General features: G+C 33.9%; 1 protein-coding gene across 18 annotated transcripts in view; it reads left to right on the forward strand.

The window, feature by feature from the left end:
- The window catches only part of JAKMIP1 (janus kinase and microtubule interacting protein 1), a 157,848-nt gene that overhangs the window by 93,987 nt on the left and 35,909 nt on the right, over positions 1-27,952 (forward strand). For 12 of the 18 annotated variants that reach the window (XM_084517960.1, XM_084517944.1, XM_084517946.1 and 9 more), the window contains 9 exons: positions 2,869-3,078; positions 3,820-3,939; positions 6,168-6,314; positions 6,929-7,069; positions 10,010-10,084; positions 10,369-10,428; positions 20,017-20,145; positions 21,515-21,643; positions 24,822-24,905. In XM_084517960.1, coding sequence (XP_084374086.1) covers positions 2,869-3,078; positions 3,820-3,939; positions 6,168-6,314; positions 6,929-7,069; positions 10,010-10,084; positions 10,369-10,428; positions 20,017-20,145; positions 21,515-21,643; positions 24,822-24,905 — 1,095 coding nt within the window. The remainder of the gene's footprint in view (positions 1-2,868; positions 3,079-3,819; positions 3,940-6,167; positions 6,315-6,928; positions 7,070-10,009; positions 10,085-10,368; positions 10,429-20,016; positions 20,146-21,514; positions 21,644-24,821; positions 24,906-27,952) is intronic. The other 6 variants (XM_084517952.1, XM_084517947.1, XM_084517953.1 and 3 more) reach the window with 3 other exon arrangements.

Below are 27,952 nucleotides of genomic sequence, written 5' to 3' on the forward strand. Positions count from 1 at the left end.
ATCACATGGTGTAATAAAAAAAATTGCTTTTCTTTAGACAATGTGGCTTCCTAGACCATCTTGGCTATGACAATGTTACTTCCACAACATGTATTTGGTCGAAAGAGCATCCTACAGGGAAAGCATATTAATTCACTTTGGATTTAATTTTCCTAATGGAAAACACTCTTTCTGTTGCTAAAATAAAAACCTGAATACATAGTCTGATAGTATACGGCTGTTTTGCTTTATCCTAATACCTTTTTTGTTTTGTATAACCAAACCAGGCAAGGCTTCTTCAGGAAAAGAATAGTTCTCCAGTGGTGTTGAACTGGCTTGGTGACTACATGAATGCTTTTACAACTGTTAAAATAAGGCTACACATTGCTTAAGCCTCTTTGAAGAGTTGTTTTGTCTCTGACTATCAGTTTATGTTCAGTCTAGGAAAAGGAGAGATATCACTTGGGTTTAGTCTTGTATCTTTTGCTTTGCCTGCCTGCCCCTTGACCTGGCACCTCACCCACTTGGAGCTGAGGGATATTGCATCCCTGAAAAATCATCTCCCCCTGCCTCCTCCCTTTTCTTTTTTTCCTAATTTGGAATCTCTACTAAGAAAGCAGATGGGGAAGATGAACAAATTTGCTCTGTAGTATGCAAGTGAGAAGAAAGATAGTAAATCTTTGGGTCAGGCATTGCGGTAAATTTAAGAAAAGTGAGGTAGTGACTGGGTTGATATATTTACATTGAAATCATATGTGTAACTGTCCCCTTCAAGAAAGGAAAAATGTATTGTGAACCAGGCATCCAAAACAGAATTCAAGGCATAGGTGTTATTGCTGCTTCTGTTCATCTCTATCAGTTCGTTTTAAGTTACTTGAGTAAAATTGCTTAGAAAATCCTGCTAGTTTGTGCTTGTAATTAAATTAGCACTCTTACAGTACTCTGTACATTTGTGTATATATGCATGTTTACTTGTGTAAGGATTCTCTACTGTGTAACTTAAGATATAAGTCCAAATTAAAAAAAAAAAAAAAAAAGTATGTAGTAATGGCTATTGTGTTACTATTTTCAATTCTTATCAATGTCTCAATGATTTTTCTATTTGATTGAAACTCTTTTTTTTTTTTTTTTCTCCAAAAATTTTCACCACATAGAATTTATGGTAGAAGAAAAAGCAGTATGCAGAGTAGAGGGTAATTCTGCCTTCTTCCCTGCCTTCCCCTAACCCCACCCTAGACCATGCTCTTTCATGGCCTGTGTGAGCTTGTGTCCCTTCATCCATGGAAGTGTCTGTGAAGGGTGACCTGAGCACCATTTCATTGATGACACGTTTCAGAAGGTTTATTCTGCTGCACTTCAGCATCTATCAGTCTACACCAAAATTGTTGCTTTCTTTCTATTTCCAACTTAAACACCTATATTGTTCCATTTAACATTTAAGTTGTGAGAGTATGAAGAGTACAAAATGTGTGACTAATTGGGTAATTAAAATCAAGGCTGCCTACATAACATTAGTTCTTCCTTGTTAAGTGTGTGCCTCACATGGCCAAGTTTCTATCTCAGTTACATAGATGCAGTTCCACTTATTTCAGTATGAACACCTGTGTTATTGAGAGCCAAACTTTGTCCACAGTATTTAGTTACATGACATTTTTTCCTCTGAAGAGATCCTGAATAGATCAGTGTGCATGACAGATAGCATTCAGTGAATGAGGCAGCTGCTTAATTTTTGTCATTGCTGTTCTCTGCACAGTCCCTCTTTTTTTTTTTTTTTTTTTCCCAGGGTGTGGGAGAGTGGGTTAGAACTTGACTGAAGGACTTCTATGGGTGTAGGACTATAATAAACAATACATGTATGATTTAACAAGTTCGTGGTTTTATTTTTATTTTTTTGCATACAAATATAATACTCTGACTTCCAAAATTCCATGAGTTTGTTGGCCAATAAAATGATTTAGTAAACTGAAGGAGGTACAACATGGTTCTAATAAATATATCATTAATGGTTAATATTCTTGTTAAGAGTTGTGTTTCTATAGTAACTGCTGCAGATTCGCACTTCTAGCATTTGGAATAGTACCAAACTGAATTTAACACTGATGCTGGGAGGGACAAATCCTATGAGAGCTGCAATAGATCCCTGCTAGCAGCATGCTTTATTTGGAATCGAGATGTATGAACAACACAGTTCAGTAACCATAGATGGTGTTTAAAAAGTAGTTCTCCCTACCATTTATTCTAATGCTCAGCATGCATTTGCTTTTTTCCTTCTATACAAAGACTAGGCCTCCTTTGAATCTTAGGGCAAAGGCACACAAAATGCTTAGGTATGCTTAAGAATTGATGTTGAAATGTGTGTGTGTGTATGCTACTAATTTTAAAACAACTGTGAAGAGATTCACCTTGTGTGATTTTTCACTAATAAAGAGGGAAGTCAGCAAATGTTTATTGCTCAAACTTCAAAATATAGCTTAGGTGAGTTTTAAGGGGTCTTCTTGTCTTACCTCATACTAGCCTTGTGTGTCTTCTCTGGGACATAGTGAAGGGAGATTTCTCTTCAGCTAATAGAAGTGTATAGTGTGTATAGTCAGATAAAATAGAGACAATTTCAGTGGCTTTTTTTTCTGTTTCAGTGTGTGTTTGCATCTATTTTTGTTCGTTACTTGATTTGAGACTGCACTCAGCAAACTCATGATCAAGTGAAGGCTGAAACTCTTTTAAGGGAAGGGAAAAAGACTTCAGAGAAGAGATATCTTCCTTTTAGCAACCCAAGTTTGGCTGCTGGTATAAATCTGAGAGAAACAGAACTTTGTTTTTGCAATTTTGTGGTAAATGCAGTAAACACTTGGGGATTATAGAAACTTCCTTCTTGCTTTTTTTTCTTTCCAGATGGATGAAATAAAAGGCAAAGACAGAGTGATTCTGGCTCTGGAGAAAGACCTTGGTGTCCAGGCAGGCCATACACAGAAACTCCTCCTTCAGAAAGAAGCTTTGGACGAACAGCTTGTCCAAGTAAAGGAGGCAGAACGATACCACAGTAGCCCTAAGAGAGAGCTTCCTGCAGGAGTGGGGGATATCACTGAGCTGATGGGAAGCCCGGTAAGAAAATTGTATTCCCTTCAAAAGGGAAGCATGGGACAATTACTGCCTGTGTATTCACATTGTTTTTGTGGCTACTTTTAAGGACTACTAGAAGGACTAATTCATGATAATCAGCCTTGCACTGCATTGTGGTGTTTTGCTGATGGTTAGAAATTTCTTAGACCTGTTCAATTTCAAAAAATGTTGAAAAACAGGTGGATACAGAGCTTTTAGCTTGTGAGCTAAAAGTGAGCTTCATCTATGAACTAACTAGTTTTCTGTGACTGAAAAGAAACTTTCTTTATCTAGAATCCCATTATTTTCATAGAGTTGTTTGTTTATTTCATAATTTTAGAATTATAAAATAGAAACTATAGTTTTCAAAAGCTGCATGTGATTTTAATCCATGTGCTATGCATTGGATTTATTCTAGCTGATAATAAGAAATCTTGTGAGAAGTTACCAGTAATATATGAAATATTATTTATATCCACTTTTTTTTAATTAAAAAAAACAACCTTTGAAATCTTTACATACATTTGGCAAGTAGACCCTTTTAAATGTAAGATATCACATAGCACTTCCACAGTATGTTATTGTTTAGTTTTTCTTTTAATTAAAATATGCTTTCCAGACATTGATGTAATAGTTGATTTTAGATTTACACAGTATACTTGCTAAACCATGATATTACATTTATGGATAGTAAAGTATATTTTAAAAGGTAATTTTATATGTCTGTATGTTTTTGACATAAAGGAGCAGCATTTGGATGAACGAGATGTGCGGAGATTTCAGCTGAAAATTGCTGAACTGAATGCTGTAATAAGGAAGCTGGAAGACAGAAATACTCTCTTAGCGGATGAAAGAAATGAACTGGTAAATTAATTAGTAACAACACAGATGGTGACTGGGAGGGCATCTTTATGGTAAATGAATTAATTCCGGAAAGTCACTGTTATAAATAATTTACAAATTAGTCCTGCTTGGCCACAATCAATTATATCTAAAGGTAAGAGACATTTCTGTGGATATTCACTTTGTCACCATAGACATGGATGGAATCCCTTTTGTTCCAGAGTAAGAAAGCTTTATAATTTTATTTTGGGGCCATTGTAACCAAATAGACTGGTAGCTTGCCTGTGGCACTGTGTAATAATGTTGTGTAAAACATGCATAATCCACGCACTCAAATTACTATATTAATCTTTGAAATAGACAAAATTGACATTAGTTTTGTGACATGCTTATGCTAGCTAAGAGTTAAAAAGCTTTCATGTACTGGAGATGAGTAATCTGCCATCCCCTTTCTCAAGGGTAATCTCTTAAGTAGGTGAAATTGTCCTAGGAGAATGATAGTAACTCATAAAAGAATGGATATGACAGTAATTTAAGAATGAATTTTATTAGCCTGCATTTCTTCTTAATTGCTTGTAATGAGATTAATGGTAAAACTCCCATTGACTGCAACGGAAAGTGAGTTTTAACAATAAGAAGTTCTATACATGTCCTGTTATAATGCTCTATTCCCAGCGGCAGTAGAAAGGATTTCTCATTCTAATCAGGTGGAATTTTGCCCTCATGCAACCTGTGTATCTGACTGTAAAGCAATGCTATTATTTATGGTGAGGGTAGAATTTCAATACAATAAATTGAGTGGAGCACTGACATCTTCATAGTTTCTTTGACATACTTAGTTTTTCCTGTTGAGATTTGAGGGCTTTGCTTTATGACGAAAGAACTAAATTTAGTTGCAATATATTGATGATTATCAAAACTAATTTTTGAAATTTTCTTGTCCAAAATCTTGGCTGAATCTAGACTAGCAAAGTTAATTGAACCATACTAGAGTAAAACTGGATTAATTGAGAACATAATAATTTATAAAAAAAAAAAAAAAATCTATTCCATTTTAAATAGCTATATAGTCTAAACTGCCTTTTCATATGACAAAATTGATTCCTCGTTAATTATTTTATTTTATTGGGAGAGCATGCTTTTTAACCTGGGTACTATTATCTGTTTTCACTGCTTTGCCTAGATGCTGAGTGGTGTGCTTTTTCATTTTCTTTTTCTTCCACTTTTACCAGTACAGTTACTTTTCTCTACTCTGTACTCACAAGAACATCATGCTTTCTTTCAAGGTTGCATTATATAAAGACAAGATTATTCAGCCTCCTAATCCCTTCTGTGGACATAAGTCATTCAAAACATCCCTGAAGAATGCTAAAGTACTGCAACACCTTTACTGCAGTGTCCCTCTAAATGGAAGGCATGTATGACTCAGTCAAATGCTGAGGTTTCAGAAATGCATTTTGGAAATCATATGGAAGAGGTTTTGTCATATTTCAAGACAATACTACATAAACCCAGTAATATCAGTAAGCTCTTGTGATTAACTACTGTAAAAATCATTTTATTCTGAGAACGAAACAGAAAACCAAATATTCATAGAAATTAGCTCAGGAGAGATTATCTTTTTCTCATTTCTGGTTAAAACTCAGAAAATTGAAAAATCTTTTATTGGGAAAAAATATAGAAAATGACACAAGGATTAAAGAAATAAAAGTAGCGGAATATTGAATGCACACAAATACAAGAAAGGGCAGTAATTTGCTTCACATAATTGTCTAACATCGTAAGACCACAGGAGCAAAATTGAGCAGCTTGGAAATGTCAGCAGAATGCTGAGATTGAATCTGTGCCCTCTGGCTGACTCTCTCATTGCTCTAATTACACATTAAGTATATGTTTTTTTAAAAGTAAAGGAGGAAAAGTTTACCAGGGGATAGTTGAGTTGTTGAAAGATTGCTACCCTAGACACAGTTGATCACAGTAAGTTTATATGTAACAAGATTAGTTTATCAAGAAATCAATTTTTCAGATAATCATAAGCATTTTCCAGGAGCAATATAGGGACCAGAGCTATTTCTTTTTTTGCTTGGACTCCTTTAGTTCTTAGTTTAGCAATAGACTATCAGATGTCAATTAACAAAAGAACTAAACTTTCTGAATGAAGGATAAAGGCAAGAGAAAACCCACAAATTTCTTCTTTCCTACAACTACGAACTAAAGCACAGCTTACTTTGTTCCTTTGCCATTTACAGCTGAAACGTTCTCGAGAGACAGAAAGTCAGCTGAAGCCTTTGGTTGAAAAAAATAAGAGGATGAGCAAAAAAAATGATGATATGATGCAGTGCATTCAGAGAATGGAAGAAAAAATAAAAAATCTGTCCAGGGAAAATATAGAATTGGTAAGTAATCATATCTACTGTCATGTTAAGAGAACACAGTTGCTTCAAGGTGGAAGTGTTTGTGAGGCTTTTGCTTTGGTACAGACATTTCAGAGTCTCAACCACAGGATGGTATATCTGTCAAATTCAGCCAATGCACGTGAATATTCCTATTCTAAATTCATAGTGACATATCCTTTGTGTCTTTGTGTTGTATCAATTCACACTGATTAAGGAAACAGATCACAAATTGTTAAAAATGTGTTTGGAGCCTGTAAAAATTTATGACAAAATCAGCTTCAGTAATGCTGCTTTTTTGACTAAAAGTCAAAACTGAATTTAAATGCATGTGCCAATAGCTCTACCATTATAGAATGTTGAGTTTGCTTGTCTCTAATTTTGTCCTGATGGGTCTTTGATGCTGTCCTAAAATACCTTATGTGAAGTACTAACCCTAAGGCACACAGAATGTACAATATTTTGTTGGTAAAAGAGGCCTTATGTTGTGGTGTGGGATGCAGTGATGAGTATGCAGAATTCTTGATTGCTACATCATATGTGAGGATGTTCTTACTGTTATGGGAAGACCCTTTAAAACATTCTTGTTAATAACAGATTTCATTTTAATTTTGTAGAAAGAGAAGTTATCTGCACAACCAGCACTGAAGAGGCACACATCTTTAAATGATCTTAGTAGCACACGGGAGGAACAAGAAATTGAATTTCTTAGACTGCAAGTCAAAGAAAAACAGCACGTTATTGATGATCTCACAGTGGTAATACTTCTCACATCTGGTACACATATATGCATGCATACACATCTATAGGCAAACTGAAGATTTGAGAGCAATATTTTAACTCCAGTTGCAGTAGTGGCATAGAAATAGTTCTTCAGCATTGAAGGGTTTTTGTTATTTCCCAAATAGTGAATGAATTCCTTTGAAATGTGCATAAATCTCTGGATCTTAAAGCACTCACCAGTTATGGGTCGCTTGTGGAAAGAGGTGCATCAGTCCATTCATCTTACTTACAAAACTGGCTGTCAACAGCTGAGGAACCTGGAGGAAAGGAAACTTTCCAAAACTTAATGACTGAAACATGTTGGATATAGACCTTACTGTTATAGACCCAACCTCTCCCTTGATCTAGAAGTTCTCTTGAAAAAAAAAGGAACATGCAGAATGGCATTCATTTCACCTAAATAAACTGCCTACACTAGCTATATTTATAGCACATAGAGAGAAATTTGCATGACTAATTTAACTAAAGGTAGCAGTGTATTTTGGTATTTGGCACAGCTGTTTTGCTCCGTGAAAACTACTTAAGATGATGCTTAGAGATTTTTGCATTGTTTGGGACTCACTTTAGTTGTTCTAGATGTGTTTTGGACATTAAGATACACAATTCTGGTGCTGGAAGAAATTATTTATCATCTCTGAGAGATCCATGCCCTTCTGGAGCAGCACCTGGAACTCAGGCTCACTGTTCTAGAGGATCTCAGATTGGTACTACTAAAGCTACATGATGATGAAACAAATTTAAGATCACTCTGTGATCTTAAATCTGTGATTAAGCAATCGATTAGAATATTGAAAATAAAAAAAGAAGATACATTTTTAAAAAAATAATAATATATGTTATTGCTCAGTCTGGAATATTGTCTTGACAGTTCCCTTCAGATTTTGACCCAGGATTTCTCTCTGTAATTAGTGCCAATGTCTGTGTGCATTCTCCAGTGTCACAGTGTTGCAAGCAGTAGGATGTTTGCCAGACACTAATGGAAGGTCTGATTCACAAAGGGTTGCTGCTTTACCTTCCTAATACAACTTTACAGGCAAGGTCTGTGTCACTACATTAAATTCCCAATATATGCACATATAACTCCATTTATATTTCTGCTTGAAGTGGATATGAAAGAACTCTACCCACTCCATCTCAGCCAGTAATTTGAAGAAATGTATCCTATCCTAACGGTTCAACTAGTATTAAATAATTTTTAGTATGAAAATAAAATTAATAAGCATTTTAAAATATGGTTTCATTGTTGCTTTGTCTCCTATTTTCAGATGCATTTTCACAGGCAAAAACAAGTTAAATCATTAACTATGTTACTGCTTCGATTGGTGGTACAAACTAATTGATGCTTCACCTGCAATATGAATGCAGTGGAACTCTGCACTTCCATTGTGCTTTTCAGCTATTATTTCTGGTTCAAATCACACCTCAGGAGAATACAAATGTATCATAAATATTAAAAATGACCCACATGCCCCACTTGATTAATATAAAAGTCATCAGCTTAACTCCAGCTGAGACCAATGTGATACACAGACAAAAGAATGATAGTCTTAGGCAATAGTGTTATCTGAATCGATTTACCTTGTCCTTTGAAGAGTATCTTTGATGCTCTTGAATCCCCATCAACTTGAGTTCTCTGATGACAGGGTTTCCTGGTCAGGTCTTAACAGGAAAGCTGTCAAGATAAACTCAGATACTTGCAAAACATGCTAGTGATTTAATATTTGTTTTTTATTTTATGTTTGTTTTTTTTTTTTTTTTTTTAATTGGCATTAGTATTGCTCTGGTAGTTTGATGTATGATTGAGACAGAAAGTAAATTGAGCAGTCTTCTTAAAAACAAAATTAGTAACAGTAAGGAGTGAGGGGTTTAGGAAGTGTTTGTTCATTCTTCAGTGGAGTGAGAGGAAAGAAAAGGAAAGACAGTGAGAAGACCAGCTAGTTTCCCCAATTATTTGAATAATGCTTTGGATGCAGGAGACCTAGGTTAAAGCAGGGACTGTGCTTTAACCAGATCCCTGAGGAGGGAACATTCTTCTCCTACAATGTCTGAAATTCAGCTGTGTGGTTTCAGGTTTGTCTTTATATATTATGTTTTCCTACACCATGGAATATCTGTTTCAGTCTACCTCAGCAGTTGTTACTTTTCCTTATTTCAAAAGCCAGATGTATTAAAGGCGCAATAGTAAGTGTTGTGCTTTTCTGTATTTCTTACTTTCCAATACTTCTTTCTTGGGACAATGTGCTGATAAAGATGATTTATTTTATTGTAATTTCTACTGGGTGCTTCTTATTTGTCCAGCTTCTGAACTGAATGCATAAAATGTAACTCCGAATAGAAAAATACCATACAGTGAGCAATAACTGCTGGAGATGCACTTGCTATTGCTATCACTCCTTTAAAAATAGAGGTGTTGCAAACAAAGATGAAGAGCTAACAAAAGAATTGGGAAAAAGGCAAGGAGATAAATCACCCACTTTATTATTATTATTATTATTATTATTATTATTATTATTATTATTATTATTATTAATTTATGCCCTCCTTTGCATTTCTTACCTTGTCTTTCTCCTCTTCTTTGGAATTCAAGACAATAGTCTTGCACTTTAATGTTTCTCAACCCAGTGTTGTTCCAATTGTAGCTGTATTATGACTTAGTTAATTGCGATCTTATTCCAAGGCCACATTAGAAAAAAGACATGGGCTATTCTGAATATGCTTAATATTACTAAGCATATGCTTAGTAAAATTAATATGCTTAACATGTACTAAGTTAAAAGTAGGGCTAATTTCCCTTAATAAGAGAATACCTTTGGATTTTAGACTTTTGCCATACAAGGATAAGTCACATGTAGCACTATCAAACTGTATGTCAGAGGATGCCTAATATGATTACTAACACTGGATTCATTTTTTAGCTACCAAACTGCTTCTTCAGGATGGCTGAACACTGGACTGAGAACGTTAATTCTGTTTCCATAGTGAGCTTCTTGGTAAAAGAGTCAAAAGAACTGTCAGAAATCTGTGCCCAATATTTAACAAAGCCTCTTCTTGCCAACTTCCAATCAAGCGTGTAAAGCATGTGGCAGAATGTTTGTTTGCTTAAAGAGATAAAACTGCAGTATGATGTGGTGTTACACCAACATAGTGTTATTCAAAAAATAAAGACATTGTGTTAGTTTTATCTTTAAGAATTTTGTAATATTTCTTTGTGTTAAACATATCTAAATATATATTTCAAAAGAAATCTTTACTAAAATGTTATCTTTCCTTCTAGGAAAGGGAAAGGTTGTTACGGTCTAAAAAACAGAGGAGGAAAAGTCTGAAGCCTCCAAAGGTGAGCAAATCTTCATTTTCTGTGCATTTTGATTGTTGTGAACAAAAGTAGTTTCAAATACTTACTGAAATTAGAACTCTATTTAATTGTTATCATTTATAATGATAACATTTCATGTAATTCTTCTGTTTTCTCTAGTAAGAGCCTATTAAGGTTTTTGGTTTATTTTGGATAATATAGGAGCTGCTTAAGGAGTTTTGTACTGCACACAGATTTGTTTCTAATACACAAAATAATTGCAGTTTTAGCCATTGTGGCCTAATTCTAAGTCTTGAGGCCTAAATGATATAATGACTTGAAACAACCAATATTTTAGAGGGCAAATTCTCAGTCCTTTTTAAAGACAAGATACTCCTTTAAAGCACTTGCACAAAGGTACTGTTTAATTTCATTGAAACTTTAACTCATGCTAGGGCTGTTATTGAAATGATATTTATGTAGATATATAAATAGAAAAAAAAAAAAAAGATATAACTTTTTCTCTTGTAACTGTTTTGTTCTAAAGTGCAAAGAGAAAAAAATAGAATTTAGAAAAGTTTTGTTTCAGAATGTACCTTCAGTGTTTATTGCAATATGCTTATTTTTTGTGAAGTTGAGCATGAGCAGCCTGGAGCATGTAAGGGGAGGAGAATGGGTAAGAGGGAGAAAATGGAAATGAAGAGAGATTATTATCAAGTATATCACAGTTTAAGATGCATGCTTTTAGTATGTTTTTTGTTTTGTGTTGATGTGTTCTTCATAGTATACTCCTGATGACCTCCAGGTGGTGCTTTTTTATTGTTCTGTGCTCTGTAATGGCTGCATTCTGAAATATTTCTCCTCTTCATTTCTCTGTGTTGGTGGTAATTCTTGAAATGATGCTTCTAATAATGATGTGTCTTTGTCATACAAAAAAGAAAAATTCAGATGCAATCATAAATCTTACATACCTTCTTCTTTTATATAATGTAAGGCTGATGGAGGCCAAATGTGTTTACAGTAAACCTTAGCTATTCTTTCTTTGTGTATTATGTCTGGAAGTTTATGTATTGTGAGCAAGTTTAAAACAAGATTAAAAAAAAAAAAAAAAGCATGTACCTAATCTGGCACCATATTTTTATAGTAGTCTTCTCTAATTATTAGCCCTCCTCATATTTTAAATAATTTGTGTAGATCTTTTGCTAAACTGCAAAGTTCCTAAATGAAAAAAAAATATATATGGCTTACTGCAAAGTTCCTAAATGAAAAAAAATATATATATGGCTTGATAACAAACAGTGGTAATTTCCATAGGTTGAAAACACCCATAATTATTAATTTATGTGTTAAAAAAATCCTGTGTTGACAGAACTTCACCTGACCTAAACTCTAAACCCCTTCTCTCTACCTATTTTTCCTTGAGTGAGATTTTTCCTAGTGATATCATCTTCTTTTCCTTACTGACCAAAACGAGAGTTGTACAACATGAGGGTTTGAGAATTGGATTTGATTCCACTGAACTTTATTGCATTGCTATTCTTCATGTGGCAAGAATGCTGTAATCTGCAGTTTACAGCAAGAATTGTGTGCATATGAGCAGCAGAGTTCTAGTGTTTTGCTTCTTATTTCCATCCATGTTACCTGTTGAGGAAAAGCTTGAGCTTTTGCCAGCTGCTTCCTTCCTTTGCTCATCACTCTTCTGTACCAGTATTTCTCTACATGATGATCTGGCTGTCCTCCTCTAGACTTCTGTGTGAGCCCAAGTGAGCACCCTGAGGATGTGACCCTGACTGAGGACTAAGCTAGAAAAATGAGGCAGACCTTGTGGTGAAAGACCTTCCCCTTGCTAAAGGTTCTTGGGAGGATTTTTTAGGAACTAACGTGATATGAAGCAAGTCTTCATTCCTATCATAAAGCTTGTCTTTACTTACTTGCAATTTGAGAACATCCTATAATTTTCTCAGTTGGGTAGGGAAATGTGAATTGCTATTGTTGGTAGAGTGAGGAGCAACAAAAAACATAACAATTAAAAGAGAAGGTTTGTTAAGTTGGACTGGCTCTCTATGGACCTGGGTTGTGGGGGTATAAAATTCTCCATATGACTTTTGTATAAGGGTGTAAAGAGTCACTTGTGTGCGTTACAGAGGGGACAGTGATAGAGACTTCTGAAGAAAATGGAAGTGGAGGAACAGCTAGACAGAAGGGGGCAATCTGGGAAAAGAGAAAAGGCAGATCTAGTTGAAAATTGGGTGCATTTTATGTTATGTATACATACATATATGTGCAGATATGTAGTTTTTAAATGTGCTAATTCTTTAATGAAGGAAAAAAGTCATCAATAAGTCATCAGTAGGGTCCTATTACTTGCTATGTGTACTTGCTTGTATGTTATGTGTAATTTGGGTTATGATGACTATCTGTGTAAAGGCATAACTGTAACTTCCTTCAAAGTTATGCTTTGAAACTTTGCACAGCTAACCTGTTACATCTTAATATCAAATCATCTAAGTAAATGTTCTTGTTTTTTTGCCTTACTGTTTTCGAACTAATTGTTATTTCTCACTCTAATTCTCTATAACAAAAAATAGAACAACTACACTCCAAAACCTAAAAACAAAACAAAACAAAAAGCATCCTCTCTTCCTCTCCTCTCCCCCCTTAATGTTCAACTCAAAGAACCATCCTTTCTCCCTCCTGTTTAAGGCCTTTGTCAAATAATTGTATAAGTGTGATAGGTACATTTTAAAATTTCATACCTTAATTTTAAAACATTTTTTCTTTTTTATTTTATTTTAATGATTGCTATAAGCCAAATAAATTTACATTTTTTTGTTATTACATTATTTTTATGTAGAGGCAGTATAGCTTGACTCCAATTCAAAATCCACATAGGCAGCTATATTGAAAAGATATATTATATCATTTAAAATCTTCTCAACGTTCATTGCAAAATGTGCTTTGTCTTAGTTGTGCCTACCTAGCTCCCATTTAAAGGTTAGTTTAACAGGACTTTCAAAAGGTTATCTCAGGTCAGGAATTTCTCTCTTTTTTTTTTTTCTTGACTCCTATATTTTGTGAACAGGTAGTCAGAAGGGTTTGGAATACTCTAGTTAGGTTCTAAATCCAGAAAGATAAATCAAAATCATCAAAGCTATGTAAACTTCCAGCGCTTTTTATTTAAACAATCTATGCAGAATGGACTGCTCATATGAATATGCTGTTGGGATTGTACCATCTTCATCCTCTCTGTTTTTACAGCCCATCTCTGGAATCTAGTTGAAAATGGTAGAACTCATCAAACCAAATGCTTGGGTAGATGTCATTCAGAGCACTGAGATACAGACATCTCACTCTGGACAGAGTGTTAATGTTGTGATTGTTCTCCTCTGGAAGTAAATATCTAAATAGGCCATATGGGTTTTGTCCTGAAATTGCCTGTTTCTGTCCATGAACTATAAATGCTGTCTAGGATGAGTTGCTTTATATAGAGACATGTGCAGTGCAAGTGTGTTTCTGTCTATGATCTACACAAGATTTTTATATCATACAGATGATAACCTATATATAACAGTAGAAGAAATTATGGCTGTATCTGTCCTAACCAACCACTCAGAAGGAGAAATTACTGATGTAAATCTTTGGCTTTGCTTTTCTAAGTTTTGTTAAGTGTAAAATTATCTTTAACACTAGTTAATTATCAAGTTTGGCTGTTGGAGTTGGATCTATTTCCAGATCAGTACCCCACTTTCTTTGACAAAGTGAAAAAGGAAATAACTGATGGGAACTAAGTTTCATGAATGCAGTCAGATAAGCATATAGGAAGTTTCATTTTTTCTTTTAGTAAACAGGTGCATGGGTGACTATGAGGGTCACTGTGAGGGTGGTGAAGCATTGGAACAGGTTGCCCAGAGAAGATGTGGATGCCCCATCCCTAGAAGTATTGAAGTCCAGGTTGGATGGAGCAACCTGGTCTGATGGGAGGTGTCCTTGCCCATAGCAGGGGGTTGGAACTGGGTGGTCTTTAAGGTCCCTTCTACCTCAAACCATTCTGTGATTCTATTGCACTCACATACTTTTGCAGCTTTTCCTGAATGGGTACACTTCAGCTTCATTAATTTTCACAGTATTCTGACTAAACAATGTCCAGTATATGGACATTTCTAAAATGAGTGTTTTCCTAGCAGTGATTCCTGTTAGGAAGAACAGTATCCACCTTTCTCAGTCTGTAAAACAGCTTGTGGGAATGATCTTTCAAAGTAATCCAATAGCTTTTATAGCCCTATTGTGTCTAAATAACATTAGTTCAGCTGAAAAGCTTTAGAAAGTATCAGGGATTTAATTATTTCTTCTTGCAATTAGATATCTATGTTATTTCTGGAGCAGTGTAAGTGCACTAGGTTACTGTTGCTAGTGTAGCTTTAACTGAGCACTCGTTTAATTACCAAGGGACATACAGATCCATGGACGAGCACTGGCAATGAGCTCAGGTCACCCATGAGGAAAGGAGCAGCATAGTGGGATGGGGCTTATAACCTCTGTGACTGCAAGTCACAGAGTAAATCTTCCTTATTTTTGCTGTTTAAGGCATGTTTTTGTTTTGTTTTGTTTTGTTTTCATTTTTCAAGCTCAATTAGTGTTTTGTTTTGTTTGTTTTTTTCTTTGCCTTTTTGTTGTTGCTATTGTTGTCTCCCCCGCCATTTTGTTAGTGAAATAACAAAGTCTGGAAACAGTGTATTTTTTATTTTTTATTTTTTAACACACAGAATGGAATAACAATGATTCCATGATTGATGGTGTTATGTATTTGAAAATAAGGCTTTATTGCCCAGTTTGCTTGGTAACTGCAGGACTGCAGATTTGTTTCTTTACTTAAACTTTAACAAATGAACTCTATTCGTGACAGTGGAAGGCCTGCATGCCAGTGTGATGGAGTTCATATTTCTTGTTTTATATTTTTCTTTTTTTATCTGCCTCTGTGCTTTGGTGTGCCTGTATTTTTCTGGCTGCCAAGAAATGACTTATAAGCATGAAGGTAAGAAGTTACTGATAATTTCATCTGATTGAATTACAAGGAAATTCATCCTGGATTATTTTCATCATGTTAGATTAATTTATTGAAAATGAGATATTTAACTGTAAAGTTCATACTTTAGGAACAGAGAAATTAGAATATTTATATGTAGGTATATCCAACCCAAACCATTAGAAATGAAGTTATGTTGAAATATGCATGAAATATGTTCTATGTATTGATTTATAATAATCTAAACTTTTATGTTTACTGAACATTATACTTCCGTAGAAACCTTAATACTTGAATTACAAAGGCCAAATGCACAATTTTACTTTAAAATTACGTGGAATCATTGATACAAATTCATGTGAAAAATACTTGCTATCAAATATATAATAGTAGTCAGAGGAAATTAGAATTTAAATTACAATTTTAGCAACTGATGGGACTATTTTCTCAGTTATGATTTAGAGGTAACAATAGAATGTACAAATTAATATAAAAGAATAATTTGTTGATTGAGAATGTTTGGAGAATGTGACTTTTAAGAAAAGCTTGAATGAAACTTGAATGAAAACAGTGTATCGTTACAAAAATCCAGTATCATACATGCTCACATACACTTTAGAAGAGCCATTGTGATCCAGCTCTTAAACTATATGTGGATCTCCCTAGAAGTCACTGTATTTATTTATGCTTTTAATCAACAAACTTTGTATGACTCAGATGTCATCTTCTTTTTTTTTTCTCTACAGCTGTTCTTTATCAGTTAATTTGTTCTGACTTTGCTGTGAATCACTTCTTGTAGATAATTGCTTCAAATATTAGATGATCAACAATAAAACCAGCTATTTTGTAATTATGTCATGGAGAAATTCATACATGTATGATTAACACACAATGGCTAATTCTCTATTTCTGTGGAAAGTATCTTATCCACAAGATGATAAATACGCAGCTTCTGTGTAGAGGAAGGAGGCATTAAATATTGCTATAGCATAGCATTTAACAGGTTTTGACTTTTGAATTTCTTTTAAATTTTGGGATTTTTTAGTATCATAGTAAACACTAATTTTCTTGCATATTTCTCTTCCATCCAATAATCAAGTGTATTTATTAATATATGCAAATGTAAATATTTGAGTGCCAGCATATTTTTTTTCAAATTGGTGGCATTTATTTAGGTACCTTCGCAAACCTGTATACATTTATGCAAAGTAAAAAGAGATATTGCTTTACTATTGTTTTTTCACTCCTTGAAACAGTGCACAGGTGTGTGTCTGTATGGTTTAAGCAAGATGCATATTTAAGCAAGTTAAGAGTTATCTGCAAAAGTGCTTATAGTTTGAAATATAGCAAAAACAAACACAAACAAACAAAAAAACACCAAACAAACAAACAAACAACCACAACAATAAACACCTAAAAATAAAATTTGTTAAACCAAATGGGTTTGGCTAAGAAACTGTTGACCTTCATGGTACTCTATTATCTGTGTTATTATCTGTGCTTTGTATACACTGGAGTTTTGCTGTCCATCTTTTGAAGTCCCTTCTACCAGATCTTTTTAAGATCAAGGCTTGAGTGTTACTCTCTTTGTCAGCCCTCAAGTCTATATCTCATTGCAGGCTTTGTTTGAACATTGCTGAATCATTTTCATGAGGATGAGCAACCTTGAAGTTTTAGGCATGAGCAGGGTCAGCCATTCTGCACTCTGAATTGCTTGTCCTTGGCTAGGTTCCTCCAAAGCTTTGGAATAAATGTCTGAATGCAGCTTTGTTTTGGGTTTATTCTCAGCATCTTTGAGTAAAAATTATCCACACTGAAAAATTCAGATGCAGTCTTGGTGGGAGTCTCTTGGGTTTTGTTTGCCTTCTCTCATCGTCTTTACCTCCATATAATATGCTTTCATTTTTATGAAACTATATCTCTTCACTGGTCTGGAGTCATAAAGCAGTCTTGTGGCCTTCCTTATAACTTAAATGCAGTCTATTTAGCCTTATTTTCAATTCCCAGTATCTACCTGTAGTACTACTGTTAGATGATTGTAGCCTGTAGCCAGTGTCCAGTGTGGGAGGAAAACTTGATGGGCTTGGATCTCTGAAGGTCTAGTTTTTGTTCACCTCAGTTTTCTTGGTAAACCTTTGTGCTGATGAGAGAAGGGTCTGAAATTTTTGTAATTTGAATGTGAGAGAACAAATTATTTTTCTGGATAAGTCCTTATATTTCTAGAATACAACTTAAATCTATTTCCTGTGTCCTTTGTTTTGTTGATCAGGGCAGAATGGTGAACAAACTGGTGTAGAATGTGAATGTTGGAAGAAATAATTGAATTATCCCAGGGAAGTGTTTGTCTTAAGCACCTAAGACAGTTCTGCTAGGCTTACAGTGCTGGGGATGCAGTGATTCTGAAATGACTGAGAGAACAGAAATGTGCCTTTACATGGTTTTAGTACTGAAACTGCACTGCTTTTCTTTTCTTTTGAATATGCCTGATAGTAATGCTAGTGGCCTAGTAGCTTGCAAAAGTAAGGTTGGCTTTTAAAGATTGATAAAAGCTTTCTGCCATCTGTGCAAGCAACATCATATTTATCTGAATATCCATGGATGGATGTAGAACCTTATACAATTTGAAAAATATGTGATATTTATTTATTTATTTATTTATTTTATTTATTTTTCTGAGTGCATAATATCATTTCAGGTGCTTTTAGTAAATCCAGTTCATTTAAAAATGCAATCTGAATGAATTTTTTAAATTATTATGTGAAGGACTCATGTTAAGTAAAGCAATTAAATGTCTTAGGACAGGGCCTTGAAGCTGTCTTCAGTAGCTTGAGTGGGATTAGCTGTACCGTGAAAGAACTGTGGAGCTGTTCAGCAAGGTGGGACTTAGAGGACCTTGGTAACCTGGTGACCTGGACCAGAGTGGGCCAGGGCTGCAGGCTGTAAATGCAGTGCACCAACTCAGCCCTTGATTTTATGATACAACTTTGTTCAAGCTAGGGAATTTTGGCTGTTGATTAGTTAAGCCAAAAGAACATACCATACATTATGGGGCTTTTTGCAAAAGTGGAGATAGTATTTTTCATACCTATAAGGAAGAATTGATAAAGTCTAGAAGACTTCAGTGAAAAGTAAATATTCAGAATTCATAATGAGATAGAGCAATATAGATAAAAATAAAGCCTTTCAGTACCTTGAAAGAAAATGACAGCTCACGATTCCACTCAGTTAGCCAGTTTGGCCATGCTGATATGTAAAATGTCTGATGTTCAGAAGTAGTAACAACTAATCTTTTTTTTAATTATTATTTTTCATCCTTTAGGCATATTTAATGAACAGGGCTATAGGGCTATTAACTTAAGTACAACCTGTAGTTTATAGTTAAAAAACAACAACATCAAAAACAGTAAAAACAAACAAAAAAAACTGACATCAGAATCTGTGATTCAGCATCAAGAAGGGCCAAAAAATATAGAGACAGGTAGGCAGACTTTTTTTTCCTTCATCTTCTTAGAGCCACTTCTCTCCACCAGCCTCTCTGTCTACAATGCTTCGTAACCTGACTTAATTTTTCCAGTAACCTGTATCTTTTTCTTAATTTCCTTGGTTCTTTGAATTTCTGTGGGTCACCAGAACACTTGTGTAGTGTAGAAAGTTAGACTTCTATTGATTAATAATAGTTAATATTTCTTAATGGTATTTTGGAAGGAGCAATGCTGGAGAAAACTAATTCTCAGTTAAATGTTAAATCAGTATTTTTATTTTTTATTTTTATTTATTTATTTATTTATTTATTTTTTGGACAGCAATGTTTTCTATAGAAATTTTCTGCTTTCCAAGTATGTATTAGGAAATTGATGGAAATGGTGGAAGGATTATTGCAGTTGTGATATTTTATGTAAAATGTCATATTTCTTAGTACTAATATTGTATTATTCACTTCCTTTGGCTACAAATTTTCTCTAGTTGTCTACAGGCATGCATTACATTCTACATAGTTTTTAAAATTGAAAAACTTTAAAACGCTGGGTTTTGTACTTTTTTTTTTTTTTCCATTGGAGCAAACTTTTGAAAAAAACAGAATGATGGTGTTGGAAAAATAAATGGAAAGGAATAATGCATACTTTTGAGTAGGATTTTGCAAAATAAATACTATAAAGTGTTCTCGCTCTTTTTAAGCAGTATGGCAGTATGAATGTCAAAGTTAATTCCACATATAATTCTTTGGAGTTTTTTTTTTTTTTGGTTCCACATCATATATGTTACAGTCTGTTGGGTTACTTTCTTCTATATAGATACTGTAGTCCTCCACTGTGAATCTTGAAGTATTCAAGATCTGTATGATTTTGATAATTAGCTTTGATGTTTGTGTTAAAGCCTTATTATACTGGCAATTACCCAGTGCTACGTGCAGTTTAGTTCTTGAATCTACTTAGGCAAATGATGCTGGAAAGTTAACTAATCCAACAGAATTCATAGGACAAGAGTTTACACAGGAACCGTTTTCTTCCTGAATACTAAAACAATGGTCAGAGAAGACCTTGGCTGCTGTTTACCGGGTTACTGGGGTTTTCTGTTTTGCTAGTAACTAAGAAAAACTAACTTTTCAGAGGCATGTTGTGGAGACATTTTTTGGATTTGATGAAGAATCCATAGATTCAGAAACATCATCTGTAACTTCATATAACACAGATAAAACAGACAGGACACCAGCAACACCAGAGGAAGATTTGGATGATGTAAGTAGCACGTGATTTGTTTCTAACTTCTAGAGAAATTGGCATGGGGTATAAAAATACAAACATTTTTCAACTATTCTGCATTAGGAACTAAAAAAGTTTTGACAAGGAATTGTTTTGTGTTTCTCAAGTCCAGTAAAACCAAAAACAAATAAACAAAAGGATCCATAGTCATTGCAATAGAATTAATAAGTTAACATTCTGCCTTACATGCTTGGTAGATAATTGGGCTGAGAAACAAAAATGTTTTTGTTTCAAACCCTTTCTTAGTTGTGGAAAAAAAACAAAAACAAAACCAAAAACGAATAGGCATGTTGCTTTGCCAAAAGTCAATAGTTAACAGGCAATAGTTTGCCTTTCAACCTTGTAATTTATTTTACTATTTTGTTACAACCAGGATTTTCTTCTTGTTTTTGTGATAGTAAAAAAAGGCTTTTGCAATTCATTAAGGCTTAAATGATCATAGGTAGTAAATGCCCACTGTAATGTTTTGTCTGAGCTCTGTGATACACACGGCAGCTGGCCTACTTTAGAAGATTGCAAGGCTGAGGACAAAGCATGAGTTAGATACTCTCTTTCATATTTCTATCCTCTTCACTCACTTGTGTCTCATACTCCTCACTCACAATAGGATTCCTATTTTCCTAGCTTTAATATCTAATAATATTTTAATCTCTGTTCTTTGGAGCCTGAGTTCCTGGAGCAAAAATTAATTAAAGGGAAGGACATTTCTTGCTCTTAGCATTATAAAAAAGAACTTGAAAGTGTTGATGTCAGTTGCTCAAGATTCAAAGCAAATTAAGATATTAAAATTACTTCAAGTAAAAAAAAAAAATTAAAAAAAAGTTTTTTTTTTAAATCTTATGGCTTTTTAAATATAACTTCTGTGTAAGTTTTTTGTTTGTTTGTTTGTTTGTTTGTTTGTTTGTTTTCTGGCAAATTGCTTTATGTGTAGTACAGACAAAGAGTAAGTAAGTGGTGGACTGCATGACAAGTAGGACAAACCCCTTCTGAACACCTTGTGGCACTGGAGTTACTGAAGAAAATGGTGCATAGAACTGATCCCCGTTGACATTCCTCAGTCAGTTTCTTGCCATTTCTATGCATTACTGCTTTACCTAGTATCTTACACTGTCCTGAAATTATTGAATTGATACAGCTACTGATCTCTGCATTTCTACCTTATCCTCAAGTCATCTTTCCTTCCATTTCTACTTGTGATGTTTTTTTAAAGCGTTCTTGAACTTTGAGACTCAGTACAATTGTGTTTCTTGCTGTGTGTTTGTGTCTCTGTTTATGTATACAAACACATTATCATATATATTTGTCATTACATAAACAAACCCACTTCTTTTTCCTCTTCATTAAGAGCACACCAAAGGAAGAAGCTGAACTAAGATTCTGCCAGCTAACAAGAGAATATCAAGCTTTGCAAAGAGCATACGCATTGCTTCAAGAACAAGTTGGTGGAACCCTGGATGCAGAGAGAGAAGCAAGGGTAATTTTTTTTTTTTTAATTTATTTTTAACTAGAATTTCTTTTAGCTCTGAAATAGTTGAAAAAGCCAAAAAAAAAAATGATGTCTTGTAGGAGATATCTTTGCAGGTCAGTAAAATGCCTAGTATAGATGTTCTTGAGGATTAGAAGATATTATCAGTTAGGCAACAATTTAGATTTATCTGATGTGATCTAAACAAAATATCATTATACTTCATTCTAGTGTGCTTAATGTGTAAAAGATTTCAGGAGTAAGATGCCTTTAATGGGAATGATATTCCACAGAATCATTTGAACCTGAAATTTGGATTTAAAATCCAAATCAGATGGACTGGATTGATGGATTTGAAATTATTTGAATAAAATAATTTGGAGATGGATTTAAAATTATTTGGAGAAAAAGTTGTATTGAGTACTCTAGTACCTTTACAATGAGCATATTAAAAATCTGATCCCAATCTGACAAAGTAAGTTTCTCTTCAAGTGTTTTCTGAATGTATGAAGTCTCAATTTGTTCTTGCAATCTCAGATCTCTTTTTTCTTCCATTAAAAAGCAGTATTATTCCTATTAGGTCAGCATTATCGACTCTCTGAAATTATTGTATTTTTAACCTCACAGCAATCTATTTAGTTAAATTTAGTATTTAGATACATGAGATGCTTGTGCTGCCAGTTAGAGGGTCCTTGACAGGCTGGAGAATACAGTAAGCAGGACTCTCATGAAATTCAGCAAAGGGAACTACAAAGTCCTGGACATGAGGAAGAATGTGGTGGTCAAATACTGGAATGTGTTTTGCAGAGAGGTTCGGGCATCTCCATCCCCGGAGATGTTCAAAACTCAGATAGACAAACAACCTGCTATACATGCCCCCCTACTTTGAGCACAGCAGTTGGACTAGAAAATCTCCAGAGCTCCCTTTCAAGCTCAGTAAGACTGATTCTAAAAATATATTTAAGAATTAAAAAGAAAAAAAAATGCAAAAAATAACCCCAAACCACAGAATTGTAGAAACGTACTACATGTTGTGACTTACTACATATTTCTACCTTGCTACATGTTACCTTGTCCTGTGCCACCACATCATGCTGCTAATAATGCAGAAAGGCAAAGATTTTTATAAGGCTTATAAGTTACTGGTGGAGAGGGACTCGATTTATCCCCAAGGTAAGAGCTGCTGCTAACTTGATGTTTCTACTGCTTAAACAATTAATAAAATTCTCACAAAATTACATATTGTTAGATTGCAGATGAGCATACATTACTCACTTTACTATTACATCCACATCATTTTCTCTGCCAAGCATTTTAAAATCCACTTACAGAATTTTCTCAAGCATAGAAGCAGTATGTTTGTGGGAGGAGAATTGCTGTGCCTTAATACACAAAGCTTTTCAAATAAAAGTTACAAAGTAGACTGCTTGACATTATCTTACATCTTACATTATATTTACTTACATCTTAAAATGCTGGTCTATTATCCCTAGAGCCAGTATGTAGGAAATTCAGATTGTACTTTTAAAATGTGTCTTTTTTTTTTTTTTTTTTCCCAAGTTTGTCTGGTTTTCAACCAATATTCACTTATTCTTTTCTGTGAAATACAGTTCTTATAACAGAGGAATTCCTTCTATATAGCTTTTTTTGTTAGAGTTCTCAACATCATACAAAAGCTTAGTCACATTTGAGACCCTACCTAGGAAGCTCAGCTGAGGACAAGAGCAGTAGATAATTTCTCAAGGTAGATGTAAATCTAGAGACAGAACTGAGTGGTCTAATGCCATAGTCTGGCTACCTTCACCTGTTAGACATTGTCCTCTAGTATCTATCATTTTTTATTTTTTTATTTTTTATTTTTTTATTTGAAGCCTCTCTGATGTATGATAGCATGGTTGAAGAATATTTGTGGTAGTATTTCACTGCACATGCTTTTGGTTGGAATAAGAGTTGCTTTTCCCCTGGCCATTGTGTGGCAATTTCTACTATTCCAAAAAGCTGTTACAATGTTAACAATATCATGTGATTGCAGCTGATGTTCATTTAATCTCAAAGATTAGCAAAGTATTTGTTTTATTTCTTAAAAAAAAAAAAAGTCTGGGAGCATTTTTACATATACTGTTAAATTAAGATTTCAGAGGTACTGATGTATTTGACATTTATAAGAGATCATTATATATTTCATTTGCCTTCATGGGAAGGGAAACAAGGATATGAATATTTTTGTAATAGCTTTAAAAAATTTATTTTGCAGGCATTTGAAAAATGTTCCTTAATACATTTTAGAATGGTTGCTCTTTGTTGTTAAAGGCATTTTCCTCTTTTTTGTCACATTCATACAAATTCATTGTTTGAGGGAGTCAGAAGGTTTTCAGAAGGCAGCTTTTTTCATGGTTAGTTTTGGCCCAATGTTCTCGTGTGATGAACGTTTCCTGCTACGTTCAAGGATGAGGCTTGAGGTAAACAACAAGGATGTGAAGACACAGAAGGAGATCCTTGTGGGAATTTTTGAACTGTGTGGGTAAAAAAGTACCTAAAGTTGGGTCAGAAAATTCTTGCAGCAGTTCCAAGGAGTCTCATTGACTGAGGATCTCCAGATATCCTTAGTTTTGTACACTTTTTGTTTGGTGCCTTATATGATGCAGATTCTTCTAGGTCATCTCTGAACTCAGTGGGTAATACCTATTTGATAGTTTAAGAATCATGTAGAAAGAGGAAAAATGAGTGGTATATGTTGTTTATGGGATAAACGAATTATTTTGGGTCTATATGTTTTATTCATTCTTAGCCCTTTTAAAAATCAGAGGCTGTTATTAATTTATTCACTGCTTTTTGCAATTCTGTCTTGTCCTTTCTGCCTAGTTACCTTACGAATATCTTCTTCTTATGAATTACTCTTTCTGTTCCTAACATTTTCTTTCTCTTCTGGAAAGAGTTTTGTCACTCAATATGTGATGTTAATATCTTCATAGGTAAGGAAAGAAAAACATTATTTAACTGTTGCTTTTAGGTATTTTGTAATATACAGCCAAAAACAATTACTTTAATAAAAGCCATTAAAAGCTGACTAGATGACCCACAGGTGGGTGAAAATCATCCTTTGATTCTGTATAAGATTAAATATATCGGTTCATTTGTATGTGCATGCATATGCACACAATTTATAACACTTTTCTTTTCCCCCCAGACTCGTGAACAACTGCAAACTGATCTTCTCAGGTGTCAGGCAAAAATTGAGGACCTGGAGAAAGCTCTAATCGAGAAAGGACAGGTAAAAGGCTCTCTTAATGTCCTCTGCCATGTCATTTTCTCCCTTGCATGCAGTGGTGCCCTTGCCATCTTCATTGCCTGCTGGTGTGTTAGGGTGACTGATGCAGCCTAATTATTACTCCAGCAGTGGATTACTTAGAGGAAAATATTACATACACTAAAAAAAAGTCCATCAAAGATTAATTTTCTAACACTAAAATGTGATATTGGAGTATCCACATATACATGCATTCTAAATTCTGTTCCCATTGTCATTCAGTGCAGGCTTTTCTTCTGTTTTGTTTCTTTGCTATATATTCCAACAAGATGTGTATTCTGTATTTGTATTTTAGAATATTTTTGGTGCATAGTGTAGGAAAAAGATGCTTCCATACCACCACACAGGATAAAAGTAGGTCTCATGCTTCAGTGTATCTTGTAAATGCTACTAGTGCATATTTTAAAAAGTCCAGGATCTTCAGGAAGGCTGGTTAGAGTTTTAGAACTGCATTTAAAAGATGTTCATTTGCATAACTACTAGAACACACTGAGAATATCAGGGAGGCTATTTTGTGCTTAGTTTATTGTTTAAAGTAGTAATTTAAGATTGCAGGTAATATGGTAATAAAATAAGACACATTTATCTATAGAGATGCATTTCAAAGACTAATAATCCTGTAGCATCAAATAAAAGCAACTTACAAATAATACTATTTATTCTGTGTAAGAAAGGTTTCTGTAAAATTCTGTATAAATTCAAAGGGGACCATATTCAAATTAAGGATAAAAATTGATAAAATTGTTTATGCTCACTTCCACACAAATTTCAATTTGCTTAGTAAATTGTATGTAAATAAAATATTACTAAAATAAATAATATGTTACCAATCTAACAATATTGGCCCACTGAGGTTTTGGAATAGCAATTGGAACTGAAAACCTCTTGAGGATCAACTGTGGACATTTTAGTTTGTTGATGATAAAGGTGCTGTAGGCAAATTGCTGTGTAATTGAAAATATTAACAAAATAATTGACTATTACAGTGTAAGATATAAGTTCAATGTATGTGAATAAGATAAGCAACCATGGATACACATGTAAGAAATACTTCTGTGACTTCTGTTTCTGGAATGGTACATGAAAAAGGTATACTTGGAAATCAGAATTCAGTTAGTTATTACTTTATAATAATAATAACTCTTAATAATAACACCTCGTAACCACATTTGCAACCTTGTATCTCTTGGTAATCTGAGATGACCAACAGGGATGTGACATCAGAAGGAGAAATACAATATTGTCCCTAGTGGGCTAGTTTGTACCCTAGCATTACCTTTTCACAGAAGTGGTCTCAGTGTCTTCCTGAGATCCTGAGAACCTATTTATTCAGTTTTCCTAACCTGATAGTATTTATATTCAACAAAATAAAAGGTGGTGATGATAAACTGACTTCTTTGTGCACTATGTGATTTTTTTTCATTATTTTTTTTTCCATCATCTAGAAGGTAGTACTGATAATTTAGTAACACTTGCGAAATGTTCATTTGGGGAATCCATCCTTAAAATGTTTTCCAAAAATAAACAGTGAAATAAAAGATTCTAGTGCATTATCCCAGGAATTATTAGTATTATATTACAGCTGTAAGAAACAGAAACTGCAAATACCTTCACAATTTTCCTGAAGTCAAATTCAAACCAGAAAATTAAAATCATGTTGTTAAAAAATATTTTGAAACTTGACTCCTTCATTTCATTTATTTCAAAAATTCTTTCCAAATACATTTTTTCCAGTACTCATTTTAGTACATTTTTCTCAGCATAACATTTTTAACACCGTAACACTGAAGAACTTGTTTACTGCATGAAAATTAAAATGTGCTTGCCCATTCTTGTATGTAAGTGAGAAAAGGAGAAAAAAAGGAGAAAAAAACCTTTTTTTCCTTTTCAAAAATTTCATATTCATATTCATATTCATGAAACGTCTACAGAAAGTAGAAAAAGCAGGGTATTTGGAATAAATATTGTCTTGGAGAGTTTTTGTTGGATTTTTCAAATCTAGCTGAGGGGCTTGGCTAGCCAGATTTCCTTAATTTCTAGTGCAGCATCAATGTGCAAATACCTACATGTAGATGACAAAAAAGAAGTATCAGCCTTAATGCTGTAGTGAAGAGATTTAGATTTTAAATGAATTGTCCTTTTTAGCAAGAAAATAATTTGATTTAAGGATGCAATGTCATATAAGTTGTTGGTCATTGTCTTATTAAACTAATTAGAGCACAATGAACTAGGTTGTATGTTTCTCTACAGAGAGAACAGAGTGAATTTGACTGTTAAAATCCATTAAATATGAATGTCCAACTTTGTTTTTGTAATTTGGGTCTTTATAAGGATATTTGATGAAACCTTCTGAATCCATGGAAAAACATAAAAGCAAAGAGGAGCTTTGGAGCAAATGATCAAATAAAAATACATTTTTTATTAGAAGACCATCATATATCACTGTCTTTCCTCCATACCTTGAATTCCTTGTCATAAATACTGTGTATTAGCTTGATCCTCACACTTTTTTTGGGAAGAACTGTTCAAGAACAATTGAAACTGTATGTCCCTGAAAGTTATTTTCCTTTTTCTTCCCTTTCTCCATTAGGATTTATGTTATCGAACACAAAATGGGGTGCTTTTGCAAGAAACTTCCCAACTCTTTGCAATGGAAAAATAAATAGCTGAATAAATTATTTATTTATTTGTTTATTTATTTATTTTAAATCACAAAATGTCATGTAACTGTCTCTACCCACTACTTCAATATGGAAACATTTTAAAGTAAATACTTGGCTGGAACAAATTAGGAGACAGGAGACAGCTTCAGGGAAAGAAATGAACTTTTATTTTCTCTGCAGTTTCAGTTGCTCTTTGTCCTTGAAATACTTATGATTCTTTGACGTGTGACCATTTTCATACTTGAATGTGCAACGGTGTCTGGAATCTTGTAATTAGTGTGTTTATTTGTCTTGTTTAACTATATGTATATATGAATATATATCTTTTTAATCCTCTTCTTCCTCATA

The sequence above is a fragment of the Aythya ferina genome (assembly GCF_964211825.1).
Source record: "Aythya ferina genome assembly, chromosome: 4".
Lineage (NCBI taxonomy): Eukaryota > Metazoa > Chordata > Aves > Anseriformes > Anatidae > Aythya > Aythya ferina.